Genomic DNA, 17,972 nt, shown 5'->3' on the forward strand with positions numbered 1-17,972 from the left:
GGAGCTGACTGTGGTGTTAATGGGATTATGTTTTTTCAAACAGTAGGGCAGAGTTTACCAAAATGTCAGGGCACCTGTCACTCAAAATGCCTATTAGTTCCACGCTTCTAATCTCCCCAGATTCAAATTCCTCACCCTCTGTAACCTGATAGTTAATCTGATGAAGGCTATATCTTGGAAACCACTTGTCTGATCATGATGAACCTGTTCCACATTTTGTGACTCCAAATACCAAAATACCTTGTTTGGTGGCACACACTGTGTAAATGCTATAACATGTGCATTGGGTATACTTAAAAAATGCAAGTACACTGTAATGCACATATACTGTAAACGACTTGAAAGTACTGTAAACTGCTTGAAAGTGAAATATTATGGGCTATCTGACCATGGTTTGGTCAGGTGGAGATATTGCAGTTCTGAAACTTATACTAAAAGATATTAATAAACCATGATTGTCATTAATCGCTTGCCCGAAATATGATGGAAACAAATGGAAAAGAGCCGAACAAGCACTAAAACACTGCTGCTTAGTGTTTTTAGAGAGAAATAAACTGTCAGTAGTGGTGCCTGGCTGCACTTGACCTGCCTGTATCTGTTTTTTTCCGTGTTGCTATCAATGCGCCTCCGTTAGATCTCATCAAAGTGTCTACTCTTCTTTTCCCCTTGAATGAAGCTCCCTGCCGCCCAGAAGCTAATTGATCTCATCCGGGCTGACAGCACATTGAGCTTTCCACCTCCCGTCGCCCTGATTTATGCCCGTACACGCTCTGCGAGCGAAGAAGCTATTCCTGACGGACAGATAATCGGCCACAGTAATAACAGCCCTGCCAGTGTAAGAGGCACAGAAAAAATACTTTGTGTGAGATTTTTAATGACTTCCGGTGGGGAAGATTTCACTGTTAAGCCAGCTGTGTGCCAGCTTTGGCTGTACAGTCCCTAGCCAGGAGATCATGAGCCAGAAGTGTTGCCTGTTTTTGAATTTTTATAAACACTGTAATGTTGATTGTTTTACGCTAGCTCTCTGACGGGAAGCTTTTGTGACTAAACAGGGTTAGGAGCTGATGTTTAGTTATACAGAATACGAATGCTTTGTATTAGAGATGTGCAGACAGTTCATTGACACCTTTCCTATTATTCTCTCTGTAAAGATCACAATGCTACAATGCTCGGTTATACCCGCTGAGACTGTGCAGGAATACGAACAGAATACGGTTAACTGCTAAAATTGAATGCTTTATAATGGATGTTATGGTTCCTTCTCACATATTAAACTGTATAAATTTGTCTCTGGGAAATTGTGTTTTTTATATATTTAATTTGTGAGCAGCTTACCAAAGCCTTACTATATATAGATGGTCTCCACTGAGGGATACTATTATCTGACAAAAGAGAGTTCCGCAATATGTGCTAGTGGTGATTCAGTACTGTATCAAGGGCCATGCTTCATGCTGTGGAACTTCAGTCAATGCTGACTGATCAGTTGAGTTGAATCACTGTGAGAGGTGAGAAAACGCTGCTGAGAACCGACGTGTTAAAAAAAAAAAGTTTTTATTTTACTAACAGCCTTTAACATTTGCAAGGTTTTTTACCCTGAGTTTAAGTCCACTGGAGCATATCCAGAACCTGCTTATATAGCTTGGACATCACAGTTTAAGCCAGAGCATGTTGTCATGAAGTTTAGTCAGGACCCCACAATATCTGTCCCATTTATGGTTTTACATCTCCACCTCATCTTCCTAGTCCTGACCTTGCTCACTTTTGAGATCAGAAAGGTGATATGTCTGCATCTGACATTACTTTATAAGGTCAGAGATTCAAAGGTTTTATTGTGTGCTCTTGTCCTCTGCTGACTTGTCTAACCACAGATACAAACAACAGTCATTACTGTCCAAAATGATCAGGCAGACAGAAGATTGTCATACTAGATTGTGAAACATGAGAATTAGTTGTAGCAGAATCTACAATGTGACTGATGACGTTCAGAACACTTACTTATTCTGGTGCATTGGCTTTGGAGAACCTGTTTTGTGGTGTTAATTCGATCCGCCTGAGATTCAGGAGTGTGTTTTAACTGTACACTGAGAAAATCCGAAAACAAATAGGTTTTTTTATCCTGTAATGGTAATCTCTACATTACTAATGTCCCAGAAGTGCAGCGTTGGGTCATAAAGGGTCATGATGAATTCCTGCAGTGCGGGTGATGACCAGAAGCTACTCTGGAACAGGTACCGATAGAAAACGAGACAGTTAAAGTGGTGGGGTGTGTCCCTTGATGAAGAATGACCTCCACAGCCAGGTCTATTAACAGTAGGGGAATCATGCTGTTCATTTCTCAACAAATGCTTATAACTACATTAAAGGAATAACCAGATAAATAAAAGGTCCTGTTGATGATGAGCCCTTAAAGTTAAAATGGTGTGAGATGGGATGCTGCAAGTCAAGAACAAAAGACAAGTTTGGAAACTTTATACCACTAGCGTGTAGTACGGGATTTCTTTTTTCCAAGTACATTTTTTTTTTTTATAAACTTTCATTATGTATTCCATTTTATTTAACGATTCAAAGACATTCTGAAAAAAAAAACCTGAATAAATATGTATGGAGATGCTCATGTCTTTAGAAATGGAGCCTGTGCTGCTCATGTCTTTAGAAACAGAGCCTGTGCTGCCTTGAAAGAGTTTTCTTGTGATAGAATCTAGTTTTATTCATGTACATTTAAAAAAAACTCACTCACTGACTTTTTAAAATTAATTGTCACCGCTTCTACGTTTTGCAAATAACCTTTTCACTTGAAAAATCTGCGATTAGTGTCAGGTGGAACACTGAAGCCTGCAGCCCCTGTTTTCCTGTTAAATTCCTCCAATGCTCTTATTTTGAACTTTGTATTATGTCATCAGATTGAAGTAAAGGAACATCAAAATACGTGTTACATTAACAGCAATGATAGCATGCATTTTCATCTGCAGGAAATGACTTGGATCTGGAATGTGTACCCTGACCTTTTTCCACTGTCTTGAAGTTTATATGCAGAGATGGCCAAACTAAAATTGGTGGTTTGCATAGGTTTTGATGGTGTGATGTATTTATGATACTCAATTGTATGCCTTTCTAACAAAATATATATGGTATGATACGCATATAACACCTATAATCACCTTAATTGAAAGAGATTGCTGTTGTGAAATGCGTGAGAGAATGAAGTAAAGTAACAACCTGGGCAACAGAAGTAAGACTCAATTGTCTCTGGGAGCCCCTAAGCGGGAGAGAAATGCAAGAGTACAGCAATTAGTGTGGAAGTTCTGTACATCTTGCTTCGAGACTGTCAGCATTGTAGAGCATCTGCGACAAAACACTATCTGCTGACAACCTTTCTTCTGATGAAAGCAGCACCGTAAAGACTGCCTGCTTTGCTTTTACCTGTGAAGAAAGAAAGAAAAAAAAAACATTTGAGAAAATTACTTTGAATTCAGACTTTCTTCTTTTTTATCATTCAAAAAGTCTTTAACTCTTTCTTCCTTAGAGACAGTTTCAGCAAAAAAAGGCTGTCAATTGGAAATTACTGTTGTTCACAAATGTGTTACTGTCTACAGCCTGTCTTCACTCTTGACTGTTGTAGCTTCAATATACATTTGCATTTTACCCTGTCTAATGCAGGCTTCAAAGCTATCGAAGGTATTGAAGCTACAAGCTATTGCATGTGGCCCATTTCTCTCTTAATGGCTTGATATTTGGATGCAGTTGGGTATTATCCCTCGATGGGAATGCCTATCCAAGCTGGGGAGTATCGTATTTAGTATTTGCATACACATATCTAGGCATATACGGTTTTCAAAACTTGTGACCTTTTTTAACACATTAGCCCAAGTTTTCTATAATGTGTCATCATCTTGAAGTATATGGAAGCTGTGTGTCTGTTCAACTGCCTGTCGCTTTAGAGTTTTGCATATCATTTGTGAATTGCTTCTCCAATTCTGATGCATTTGCTATGGAGCTTTGTTAATTGTTAATGCATAATCCTTGGGTAAATGGAGTGTCTTTATTTTTCCTTGGTACAATAACAATAAAAACGTTTTATAAGTGTGTCCTGGGTGGAACATTGGTTCTTAAATTTATCTCTCAAAAATTGGTAACTTTTACGATTGGTGGATAATTCAATGACACTGTTCCTTGATGTGGTAGTTGCAATTAAAAAAAACAGAGGTGAAACGACAAACACATATCCCATCCAGTCATGTAAGATGGCAGGCTCATTAAAACCCTTTGCTTATATTCAAAGAGCGGACAATTGTATAAATATTTACTGTATTAAGAAAGCAGTTTGAGTGGTGAAAACATACAAAAAATATTCAAATCTCAAAAACCAGCAGGGGATGAGGTCTTATCCATGATTAACTTAGACCTGTTTTTATTAGATTGCCAGTATCCAGGCCACTGACGTAGCAAGCGCAGTAATGTTGCTGTGTGTTCCAGGTGCCTGCGGAGAAGTGCCGCTACATAGCTGGCAGTGTCCTGAGCGAGGGTGAGGAGAAGCCCTCTGAGGAGCTGCTCAAGCTTTACGAGAAGTATGGCTTCAAGATCTTCTCCTTTCCTGCTGTCACGCACGTCGTCATGACAACCTTCCCGCACAACACCTTCCTGTCTATCTTCTTGGCCAATTGGAGAGTGTACCCCCAAATGGGAAGCTACATCAAGGTAGGAGAAACATTGTTTATTTGCTATAGATAAGGATACATTGATAAAGAAGAAGTCAAGCCCTAAAATGTATTCATTTCTCCAGTTGCAGAATTTTAAATAACTTGAGCTAGGAGTATTGTGAATTAATGCTTAACTGAAGAAGAAATTCATCTCGCCTGACGCCCGGGACAACAAGATTTGTTTGAGGGACAACAAGTTTTGCCGTTATACTTTGCCAGTCGGACACATTTTCTTTTTTAGTAATCTATTAGTTACAAAAAAACCAAACCAAAAAAATACACCATAGTCGCTAACGTATTATAGTAAGGTATTCGATTTTAGTGTTACTAACCTAGTTTGCCAATTACTATATTTACATATTTTTTTTTTTTATTTAAACAGTATTTTAAAAAAAAATTGAACAGAAGCAATATTAGTTATTTATTGGGCATGCAGAATCCATCGATTCTGTGAAACCTATTAAAACATGAAGATTGACAAATATGATTATAATGATAGAAATGAAGTGCTTATATATGAGATTATCTGTACAGTATTTTATTATTTTAAAATAAAGTCCAGACTGTAAATCTCATGGCAATGTGTTTATGTATTAATTCATTTATGTATTTATTTTTCAGTGAGAGTAGTGCAGGGAAAGAATGTTGCCCTCCCAAAAAAATAAGCCGTCAGGGTATGAAAACAGGATCACCCTGCTGCAGTAGTGTTCCAGTTAGCCATCATGGGACAAGGTGTTAGATGAGGAAAAATAGCTGTAAAATGTTGTACTCTTTTTATGTTACTTAGATTTACTAGCAAATGTGTTCCAAACTGCACTGAAAGGAGCATTTCCTTAAAGTATGTTATACATTTGTTGAGGTGAGGTGGGGTCACAGGGAATTTTGTGTATCTTGAAGAATTTTGTGAACCAGTAAAGCTACAAGGCTAGATCCACCCCAGTTAATCACTAATTGATTGATTGTGTTCACTGTTAAATAAAACCAAAATTATAGGTTATTTTTTGTGTGCGGTTTGTGTGACGGGGAGGGGGCTAGTAGATTTTTAGCATTTTTTCCCTTGGACAAGAAGTTTCTTTCAAAAATTGCACACCCCTGGTCTTAAAGTGTTACTGAATAGGCTGTACAGTTTAAATCACAACACATTACTTTCCCTAGATTTCTGCTTTGTTTTACATATTCCTACATTATCTTTTTCAGCATAATCGTGATTGATTTAATATTTGTTTTAACATATCCCTGGTTACAAGTCAGTTTTAACCAGTTTTCTTTTCATATTGGTTATTTGTTAATCGGGTCTTCCTGTCAAAATGTCTTCTGGATTCACAACATCAGTGGCTTCAATCCATCCTGTTCAATCAGAAGCATTTCATTGGTTCCCGACTCCTCTCCCAAAGTTCAGCATTTTGATTGGTTCATCTGACCTACCTGCTCACTCCGGCACAGGTTCAGAGGAGCGGGGACTAGTTTATGAAAGTTTAACACCATGGTTTGTACACATTAATGGTGTTCAGTGTTTTGATTCAAGCTGGCACTTTCTACTTGATTTCTCTATTTGCAACCTTATTGCTCTATTTCTCACACAAATTAAATCCCACCTTCGATTTTCCACAGGTTCCCATTTTCAGTTACAGTGTTTACTGTCGTTTCAGTTAACAAGCTCATGGATAATAATGCGCACAGACTGAAGGGCACTAGGCGGTGGTCATGAGACAGAGCGTGCTGTTAAAACTAACACAATTAAACTGAGATATACATAGGAGTTACAGTGCAATATAATCTAGAGCAGTGCAGACAGGAGTGCCCTGCTCCCCTATCTCCCTTTCCCTATCCACTACGTAGCAGATGGCAAAGACTTTATTTGAAATTATTTAAACTGTCTCCGGCATGTTGTAATTTACACGTCCGGCAGGTAAACTCAGCACTCTTTAATGAGTTTCAGTTGCTTTGCAGGCATGAAGCTGCTTCTTTTTAATCAGTTCCACCTACACTTATTGTGCTATGGAAACTCTCAGCAGTCCATCGTCACATTTATTATACGAAAAAGCTTTCCAGCACAGCAGGCATCTGTTAGACATTAACTTAAATTTAAAAAGCAATGTTGTGTTTTGTTTTTTCAATTTGTTTACATTTTTTTTCTGCTCAAAACTGACACACCTTTTGGCAGAATGTTTTCTGGATAAGAAAAGTTGAACTGCTTCTAGAAATGCTGTGAAAAAAAAAAAAATCTGGATAATATTGGAACTGTAACTTCAATATAGTAAAACCAGTGTTTCTGGTCACCTGAACTAACTAGACAATAAAACCGAAAAACTAAGCAAAATAACAGAGTTACAAATGTCACAGCCTCAAATGTTTAGTTATTGTGACTATATCTAGTGCTGCACTGTAATACATTTCTGATGTGGGTAATAACAAAACAAGGTGGAGGCACCAAATGATGCCCCAGCATGGGTCACAAAGGGCCCTGCAGCTGTAGGCTACTGTATTTGGGCACCATGCTTGATACCCAGGAGCTTTCATTTGATCATTTGTGGTCTTCTGTGGAGTTCATGTTCAAGCATTGCTCAAACAGGTCTGCGAGCCCAGCTGCTGATGTGATCCGTGGACGAGGCGCAACATACAGTAAATACAACCAGAAGTTGCCCTGTCTTTTTTTTAAATTGTGTTCACATGCTGACCCATCTTCAGTAAGAGGCTAATTATCCAGCAGGAGGCCCGGTGTTGCAGGTTTACCACAATTAATAATTAATACTTTGTTTATAATTGAAGAGAACCATTTTACAGGGTAAGACCATATTAGAATGCTGCAGAACAATAAGATAATCTAGAATGTAAAAATGTGACTTTGCCAAAACAGATATTTATTTTATATTTCGTTTTAATATACAGTACTGTACTTAACTATCTAACTCGCTTATAAACCACCTCACTGTGTCTACTTATTACCGTTATATTATTGGTAATTGGTTTATTCTTGATGAGCAAAAAAAAGAAAAACAGTGTGTGAGGCAGGAGGTGTGTGAGACTGGAATTAATCAAAGGGGCTGCAAAACTTCCTAAAAAAACTGTGCTGGTGAGCTTTAATTATCTCCTTGTTTCATGCAGGTGGCAGCCCTGCAGGCAAGGATTTTCCCCCAAGTGAGGGCTTGTTTCAGCCTGGCAGAGCCATCTGCCCTGGCAGCCTGCAGGATTTGCAGAGCTGATGTGTGGCACACTTAACTTGATAGAAAGAAGGTTAAGTGCCAGGCTGCCATCCTCTCCTGCTCTCCTCCAAATCCCCAGCTGTAGCTGGGAACTCTTTGTTCACTGTAAACCGCTTCATTGTTATTACTGTCAGCCTGTTGGCACCAAGCTGTGGTTGACCTGACATCTTGACAGGGTGTCTTGAACCAGAAATTCCATTGCTTTTGGTAGAACAGGCCTTCAAGGTACAAGATGAAGCAGATACAATGTTCCAAATCAATTAAAACCACTGCAGTTTTTCTAAAATAAACCTATGAACCTGCTGCTGCTGAAACTGCTGCCACATAATTTCTTGCTAAACTTTCAAGCAGATTGCTTTGCTTCCATGGGATTCTAGACAACCCAGTATTTGGGTAGAGAACACGTCTACACATCAATAACTCCTTCCTGTCAGAAGCTCAATAAAACACCTCAGCTTCAACACCCATAGGCAGAATTGAGTTTCTTCAAATACACATCACAGAACTCATATATACTGTAAATGAGCAGAGAGAAACACAGGGTTACACAGTTTAGAAAACATGCTTTCACAGTGCAAATTGTTTTTTAATGACCCTTTAATTGTAAAATACCTCGAACGGTCTCAGACGTGCTCAAATTTGTTGGTACCCCTCCACAAAAAACGAAGAATGCACAATTTTCTCTGAAATAACTTGAAACTGACAAAAGTAATTGGCATCCACCATTGTTTATTCCATATTTAATAGAAATCAGACTTTGCTTTTGATTTTTTATTCAACATAATATTGTAAATAAGAAAACAAATGAAAATGGCATGGACAAAAATGGTGGGACCGCTAACCTAATATTTTGTTGCACAACCTTTAGAGGCAATCACTGCAATCAAACTTTTTCTGTAGCTCTCAATGAGACTTCTGCACCTGTTAACAGGTAGTTTGGCCCACTCTTCCTGAGCAAACTGCTCCAGCTGTCTCAGGTTTGATGGGTGCCTTCTCCAGACTGCAAGTTTCAGCTCTTTCCATAGATGTTCGATAGGATTCAGATCAGGACTCATAGAAGGCCACTTCAGAATAGTCCAATGTTTTGTTCTTATCCATTCTTGGGTGCTTTAAGCTGTGTGTTTTGGGTCATTATCCTGTTGGAGGACCCATGACCTGCGACTGAGACAGAGCTTTCTGACACTGGGCAGTACGTTTCGCTCCAGAATGCCTTGATAGTCTTGAGATTTCATTGTGCCCTGCACAGATTCAAGGCACCCTGTGCCAGGCGCAGCAAAGCAGCCCCAAAACATAACCGAGCCTCCTCCATGTTTCACTGTAGGTATGGTGTTCTTTTCTTTGAAAGCTTCATTTTTTCATCTGTGAACATAGAGCTGATGTGACTTGCCAAAAAGCTCCAGTTTTGACTCATCTGTCCAAAGGACATTCTCCCAGAAGGATTGCGTCTTGTCAATATGCATTTTAGCAAATTCCAGGCTTTTTTATGTTTTTCTTTCAAAAGTGGAGTCCTCCTGGGTCTTCTTCCATGGAGCCCACTTTCGCTTAAAAAGCGACGGATGGTGCGATCAGAAACTGACGTACCTTCACCTTGGAGTTCAGCTTGTACCTCTTTGGCAGTTATCCTTGTTTCTTTTTCTACCATTCGCACTATCCTTCTGTTCAACCTGGGGTTGATTTTCCTCTTGCGGCCGCGCCCAGGGAGGTTGGCTACAGTTCCATGGACCTTAAACTTCTTAATAATATTTGCAACTGTTGTCACAGGAACATCAAGCTGCTTGGAGATGGTCTTGAAGCCTTTACCATTACCATGCTTGTCTAATATTTTCTTTCTGATCTCCTCAGACAACTCTCTCCTTTGCTTTCTCTGGTTCATGTTCAGTGTGGTGCACACAATGATACCAAACAGCACAGTGACTACTTTTCTCCATTTAAATAGGCTGAATGACTGATTACAAGATTGGAGACATGTGTGATACTAATAAAATAAACTAATTAGTTTGAAATATCACTATAATCCAATTATTTATTATCTTTTCTAAGGGGTACCAACAAATGTGTCCAGGCTATTTTAGAATATCTTTGTAGAATAAGCAATAATTCATCTCTTTTCACAGCTTCTTTGCTTTATTCTATGACATACCAAAGGCATGCAAGTATACATGATAAAATAGCTTTTAATTTCATCACTTTTCAGGAGGAATGAAGCATTATTTCAATGAGCTGTAAGGGTACCAACAAATTTGAGCACGTCTGTATATATATATAAACAATGGTTAATGGACACTGCCTGAAGCTTGTCTGTGAGCTTCAAATTAAGTGGAAGCAAGGGAATAACAGAGAATTGAATGGGAAACCTATTTTTGTAAAAAAATAACTAACAGTTTTCTTATGTTTGTACATATGCTATCATCACACAATATATAAAGCGGGGGTTACTTCATTACCCAAACGCACTTTCTTGTGAGCTTAAACCCTCCTGTTGACTTGTAAGTAACATCATATTGTAAGATATTGAAAAAAAGAACTGCTGTGTGCTTAGTGTTGAAAGAGTCATTTAGTTCAGTATACTTTGTTTGTTTCTGTGGACTGCAGAAGTAACTCTGTAATACTGGTAATCACTCAGAACATACACAGAACTAATAAACCCTGAAGAAGGACCAAGCATGAAAGCATTCTAACACAGCTGTACAGCTCCTAGATTGTACCTTTCTAATCTTAGAACTGCATTATGGGCTTAGTATCATCCTTGACACTGGAGATGTGACAATTCATTACTGCGCCCTGTATGAATATTTCAGTTCAATTAATACACATTGAAATCAGCTGAGACCATCTGCATTAACTCAGTGGCAAATATCCCCCTGCTTCATTCTGCGTACTCCAAGTAGATTGTAGTATGCACTGATGAATTAATCAGGGTCTTAAGTGCACTCATTTTCTGATTCACTGAATATGAATTCTATGACCTCTGCAGATCGCAGAGGGGAAACATTTCTGATTGCAGCACACCTTTTTTTTTTTTTCCATGGAGAAACTTGTATGCGTTTGCAGAAATTGTGGTGATTTCTTCCAGGGCTACAGATCAGATTTGTTAAAGCGCCCGTGAGAGTGTATACAGCAGGTGTAGGTGTATTTGAATTCTCTTAGCAGGCCCGTTGCTGTAAAGCCTGGCCCGTCTTCCTACAATTATACAGATGAAATAGTGATATTTTGTGGGAAAACAGAACCTGCAATACCAATCACCCCTAATGAGGCAATGATGATCCAATGATGGTTTGAGTATGAGCAGGGGTAATGTTCTCCTTTTTTAAAAAAAAAATCAGATATTGCTTATCAGGTTTTTCTATAGAGCGTTTAATCCTACAGTAAATGAATGGCTCCAGTGCACTGCATGATGTGGTCAGTCATGGTTAGGAAAAGAGACGCGGGCACTACATATACCTTGCTATAAATGTGTGGTTTGTGTTTCCATTACTGTATGTCTGTGTTGTGTTATTACAGCAAGTTGACCCAGCTCGGTGGAAAGAAACATTTTCATGGAATCCATTTAGAATTCAACTGAGTTCTTGTGTTCTAAACCAGGCTCATTGATCCGTGACTCATCTTAGCACCTGGGCTGTACAATAAGAAGAATGCAGCCAGCTGCTTAATGCCTGATACACTTCTCCACTGCACAGGATTAGCTTTTCATGAGCATTTGTTTTTGAAGGTATCTGAACTGTTGTAATGTGCGTGTGAAAGTGAATTAATCAACACTAAGAACAACAGTGCCACGCATATATGAATCTAACTTCAAAAAATTTATTTACAATAAGTGCGTTTGACATGCTTTTGTGTGTGCATCTAGGTCAGTGCTGTATGTTTATGCTGATAGACATGTTTCCTTTTTCCGGAAACCATAACATGTGCCTAAGTTAGGCGCCTTCATAATGTAATCTTGCTAGGTTGTTTGCTTGTATCAATAACTCAGTAAACTGCTCCCGGATTGACATAAATGTGTTTTGACAGGTAGAGGGCCTTTTAAATCTAATGATTGACATGTATGTGACAAAGTGATGGACGAACACAAGTGCTATAAATGGCCGCAGCGTTCTCCCTGGTGGAGGGAGCTGTGGATATAGCAGCAAGTGGTTTTCTGCTCTTTGTGCTGTGACAGCATGTTTTGAATACAGGGCTGTAGAACGTAAAGGTTTTTTTACTCTATGTGTTGATGTAGTGGCATGGTTGAGAGGTGGCCTCCTATGACTGGTGTGATTGAATAGTGCCGTTAGGCAAATAATGCAGGTCATGAGTGCTGAAGTATTTGTGGATTGAATGAGTGGTACTGTAGCAGTAGTAATTCAGATTTATACAGTGCCTTTTAGGGCGAAACCAGGGGGTGATTTATAAACGAAAAGGTCCTGGATTTTCTAATTAAAGAAGACGGATAACATTTTTGTTTATAGACCTAATGCACTGACCATTTACAGAAGCATCCGTATATGTATATACCGACTTTTGCCTAGCCATGTTTTAACATAATCTTCAGGTTTGAACAATACCAGTGGCAGGCCGGTTAATCTGATAAACAGGACACTGTTATTGTTAAGAACGCTAGTTTTTTGGTGTTTCACCGTTTGGGGTGTAAAAAACTAAAAACGTCTTTATTCATAGATGTCGCATCCTAAAATATATGGTTACAGTACACTTTTGTCATTTGAGCCTGAAAATAACTTGTTCAGTGTTGAGTGTGGTTCTAAAGCTAGCAACTTTTACTCTGGGTCTCTAGGGCAAAATATCCACAAGTAACCTGAGAAAAAGCAATATAACTGTAATAGGGCATGGAGTGCAACGTGTTTTATCTATACAGCCACTTCACTGTAACAACACAAGTTTTATGAAACTTACTGTAGGACCTTCTTTAATTATTGAGTGTCTCATAATCTATGGAGTCTTTGTATGCATTTTGACTGCCGATTTGTATGTCACACTGTAGGTATGAGAAAACCTGCTCAGGATATCCTTTAGCACAGGCTTTTGATAGTATCATAATGGGGTGTATATATAGCTGTCTGTCTGTCTGTCAATACTAATGGCTGTAGTTACTGTACATGCTCACATGGACAAGTCATTAAGATTATCAGAATCTGGGGCTACTGTATACGGAGATACTGCTCTGCCTGGGTCTGTCTGTCTGTCTGTCTATCTGGCTGTCTATCAAACCATTTAAAAACCCGTTGAGTCAGTGGTTGTGTATAGTGGCCCTGCATCATATTGATATGTAGATATTGCTCTAGTCTTCTATACAGTACATCCAGAAGTGCGATGGGGCTTCTTTTGTGCGATGTGCTGCATTTAAAACCGCATGGCAACAGTGTTATAGGTTGTTACTAGTTTGCAAATACATCCTGAAGACCTCTGGGCTCAGTTTATCTCCTAAAGCAAACACACTATGCACCGTGCACAGGCAGATACCATTTAAAACCTCCATCCATCCTTAGAAGAGTACCTCCCCACCTCCTATTGCAGCAGTAAATTGTTCCTGAGTTTTAGATCTGTGGTCAATAATTTAGGAAGCCTGTTCTGTCTAAAGGGATTTCATTATTTGTTTGAATTAAACATAGGAAATCGGTTTGTTGTCTTCTGCATTTATATTTAATAACGCTGTATGATAACTGGTTGAAAGGTGGAACTACAAAATTCACAGCGGCCTGTGGCTTGGAAACACTCCTGTGAAGAGGCAGTGAAGGGTCACCGATTTATAACTAAAGTCCTCATTTCACGCGATAGCGACCACTCCCTGTTTGAAGAGTAACTGCAGTTCTCCTCTGAGTGACACTCCAGCTAAATACATTGGACTTTCATTTTTTGCAATACATTTCCAATGTCTTTCATTGACCTACGCTTCAGGAATGCTATCGAAAAGCAAGTTTATGTCTCTCACTTAAAAAATGCTTACCCCATAACCAGCAGTGTTAACTGATGGAATCATAAAAACAAGGTGTTCCATATCAAAATTAGTATTGATTTTTCTGGCTACTGGTTGATAAGTAACCCATGAGTCTGGATACAGTACTTCTTGATGGCATGAGAATGCATTGTTTCCTCACATATCACTATGGCTTCCTGCACTGCTATGTCTTCCAGACTTAGCGAGGGGCCCATATAGATGGCTTGTGCAGATAATGGGCACAATCTGCACAAAGCAGTGTTACATTCTTAATGGCCTCTTTTATTCAATTATCATTAATTACACATATTTGCTGTCCCCTTTGTATGCCAATGCACCAGTAAATACTGACCACAAGGCATTCCCTTCTGAGGCTGCATACACGTATAAAGATGACCCGATGTCGGATTCACAAATAATAGAAAGGTGCACTCTTTGATTGTATGTGTCCGAAGAGATTTTTGTTAGCCTCTGATCTTCAGCAGTGGTCATCAATTTTTTTATAGGTTCCATGGTCCTTTGTACTCGCCACCACCTGTCTTCTATAGCAATTACGGGGCTGCAGAACAGAGACGCAAAGGAATAGCAGAGCTCTGTGACCTCCAGGGGGTCCCTTGAAAGATGCCGAGTCACATTGCTGAACTGAGGGTCCAGAGAACAGAGGAAGTCTAATTGTTCCTGTGTTACTGATGATGCGAACCTCCAGCTGTATTCCCTCTATTAGGTTTTTATTGTCATACAACAAAGCTCCCCAGAGCCAGCTCAGGTCATACGCAAAACACAAGCCACCACTGCAGTCAGCTTTGTGGCAGTGCCCTGTATGGAGTTCTGCTGGATTATGTTGCTTTGAACCTGGTAATGCCCACTGCAGTGTGACACAACCTTTGTAACCCCATTGATAGTGAATAGACTGCCTCCATCGATTATGGGCAATTTCGATTGTTTTAAATTGTATTATTAACAATTCAGCACTTTTTAAAATCGCTGGGCGAAGTGAGCAGCTTAACCACTAGAGGCAGGCTCTGCCAATGTGGTTTTTGAACTTTTCTAGTCTAACCTAAATACATTGAACATGTATTTAAAGAATATCACCTGAAAATACAGTTATACCATTTATTACTGTAGCTACAGTGTGTACAATAAAATACCTTATTGTCCATCCTAGTATTTATTATTATTATTATTATTATTATTATTATTATTATTATTATTATTATTATTATTATACATAATAATGGCTCTTGAGAAAGTTATTTCATTAAAATAGAACTAAATGTTAGAGCTCATTACATCATTGCACTTTAGATCTTTGTTTAAAACGTGCACTTTTCAAATGATTCATTTAAAATTGCACTTTGCTGATAATGTTATTTTTTGTGTAAGTGTGCCGTACTTGTAACAATTACCTGCTCTGGACTTCAATAAGAATACATTAATGAAATGTGGAAATGGGGTCTTTTCATTTCCTGTTTAAAACTACTGTAGCAGACTACTGTATAATATTCAAAATAGATATAGAAGCAACTGTGTTTTCAGGATACTTTTCATAAAAATTCCCATATCTCTTTTTTTCACATTACACATTTACAGTTCAATAGGCTATTTGAGTAAAATGCTTCTGAATTAGTTTATTGTGCTCATTTCTTATACTTTCTGGTAGTCCATTACAAACATTAGGTGTTCTGTATGCAAATGCATGCAAGCCTTTTTCTTCCACGGTTTCAGTGCATCCAATTTTGCTTCATTTGTAAACATTTAAAAGGAGTCTAGCAAGTCTTTAACAGTTTAATGATAAAGCACTTGACCATGGAAAGTAAATAACAGTATCGACGTTGTCCACTGAATTAACCACACAAACTAGTACGGGTAGTCATAAGTCTATAGAGCAATTACTGTAGATTCGTGTTCTCATTTACTATGTTCACCTGTGGAACAAATTCTGCTCCATTCTGATTCTGACAGATCATGGTTAGATTGCTTAATTATTGGTCGATTTTTAGTGTGCTTTGAAAGCGGGTTGACCATACACAGATCATGACAGGACCACTGGCAGTTATTGGAACATGAATGGGACTCTCACGCTTGAACTGTTTACCTCTGCACTCTGAAGAGAAGGAGCTGGGGAGAACAAGGTCCTGTGACCTGCAAATAATACTTTTCCTATAAACAGCTTGAAGTTTTTAGCAAATAGCAAGTGTTCGTAACCAATTTTTGTTCATTGTCAGTTATTGTCTCTGTGGTTTTAGTGCTGTATGTTTTCACATCCCTGCTACCTCTGGCTATGAGAATACTTGCATATAATTAAAAAGGCACCTTTTTTAATGTTTTGTTCCTGGGCTACTTGTATCTGACACATTATGCAAAGATTCTGTTGTTTAAGTCCTGTGTCCAGTACCAAATGCAAGTTTAATTTCTAATTTTCATTTGTAGGTACAGTAGTCTCATGTAGGAACACCTCCTAAGAGAACACTTCACCTAAGGGTGAAACTGATATATACTGTGTGTGTGTATATATATATATATACACACACATACAGATATATATGTGTATGTATTTTTATGTGCAGTGTGAATGCATTCCTGATGTCGCTAGGGAAGGAGTTCCACAGGCAAGGAGCATAACAGCTGAATGCCCTCTAGCCAGCTGACTGTCTACCAGAAATATATTCCACTGCAATTGCTATTTCTGTAAAGTTTGACTGGTAATTTTCAAAACCTTTTTGTTTTTCAGGAAGGCACATGTAAAGTATTTGGTAACATTATTTATCCCCAGGCATGTACTGATGCAGCCTATGCTTTGGATTGGATACCAGACAGCAGTTCACTTTCCTGAAACAAGATGCCAAAGCTTCTCTGACAACTGCAGCTACATTTGTTTTGTGCGTGTTACCACTCCTAACTGTTTTTTCATTTTGCTTTCTGTAAATTGGATGTCACTTGAAATTTGTCCTAGACATCTGCGTAGACAGCTTTCATAACCTCACACATTTATGTAGCAGCAGCCGTATTTCCTTTGGGGAACGTAGACAACTAGTAGATTTAACCATCTCTGGTTTTGATCAGTTAGAGTTCATTGAAAGCTACATTTCGGAAATAATTCTGCAGTTCTATTATTGAAGATAAAACTGTGCGTTGTCACAAACAGGAAAACTGCAAGTGAGCATACCATGGAGAACGTCATTATATTGTTGCGCTGTGGAGCTTGTAATGGCGAGACTAGTGGCATGATGAGTTGGGTGTGTTAGCTTTCCAACACTACAGTATCTGTTAATTTCTAAAATACCACAGGAAACAAAATGCACTACAGTCAATCAAAATCAATGTGGGGCTATTCTTTCAATGCCATGTTTTTGGACTGGAAACTGCATATAGAAAAAGACCAACTGCTTCTCATCAATTCCTGGGTAAAGTTAGGTGTTGAAGTTTCCCGGCTAATTAATGCGGCGCCTGGAAAATGTTCAGGAATACTTTAACACGCTGACATTCAAGTCTGTCATGTTTGACAAGTGTAGACATTTCTGGAATAGAACATCTTTGCAAGCAGTTTTAATAAGAACAAGTGAACCCTTGAGCTTTGATATTTCTCTTCTGTAAACAACTGCATTGACAACTGTTGCTCTTTCAGAATGCTTTATGTGCAGGGTTGGGTTGGGGGGGGGGGGAGGGCTCTGTTCAGGAAGACACTGGGATGGTATCCGTGAAAGTCAGGTAAACGTTAGAACAATGAAATTGTAAACATACATAAGTTAGCCAGAGGTATCAAGATAGGTGTATCACAATAGGGGTATCTTGCTGTGAACAAGCAGATAAAAGATGAATTGGCAACTACAGTATAACATGCAGATCAGTGACTCACTTGTCTGTGTGACAGTGGCTGGAAATAAAAACAGAATCAAGAAATAATTTGTTCACAATTGTTTAATATGGAGAACACGTCAAAGCAGTGTGTATAAATACATGAGTGTAAAACTTTAGTTTAATCAATTCACATAGTAAGAATTTGACATGAAGAGTGTTCAATCTATTATTCTAGGTAAGAACAGGATTTGTTTTTAATGAACTTCAGGGCGCTGAAGCATCAAAGAACCTGTGTTAATGTGAATGAGGAATAAGTAGTTGAATGAGTATAGATCTGGGTGTTTC

The 17,972-nt window shown here is 38.6% G+C and overlaps 1 protein-coding gene across 1 annotated transcript in view; it reads left to right on the forward strand.

The window, feature by feature from the left end:
• The window catches only part of LOC117412004 (testis-expressed protein 264 homolog), a 92,806-nt gene that overhangs the window by 16,641 nt on the left and 58,193 nt on the right, over positions 1-17,972 (forward strand). Inside the window, exon 2 of the mRNA XM_058999589.1 lies at positions 4,474-4,695. Within this exon, the coding sequence (XP_058855572.1) occupies positions 4,474-4,695 (222 nt within the window). The remainder of the gene's footprint in view (positions 1-4,473; positions 4,696-17,972) is intronic.

The sequence above is a fragment of the Acipenser ruthenus genome, chromosome 25 (assembly GCF_902713425.1).
Source record: "Acipenser ruthenus chromosome 25, fAciRut3.2 maternal haplotype, whole genome shotgun sequence".
NCBI classification, from domain to species: domain Eukaryota; kingdom Metazoa; phylum Chordata; class Actinopteri; order Acipenseriformes; family Acipenseridae; genus Acipenser; species Acipenser ruthenus.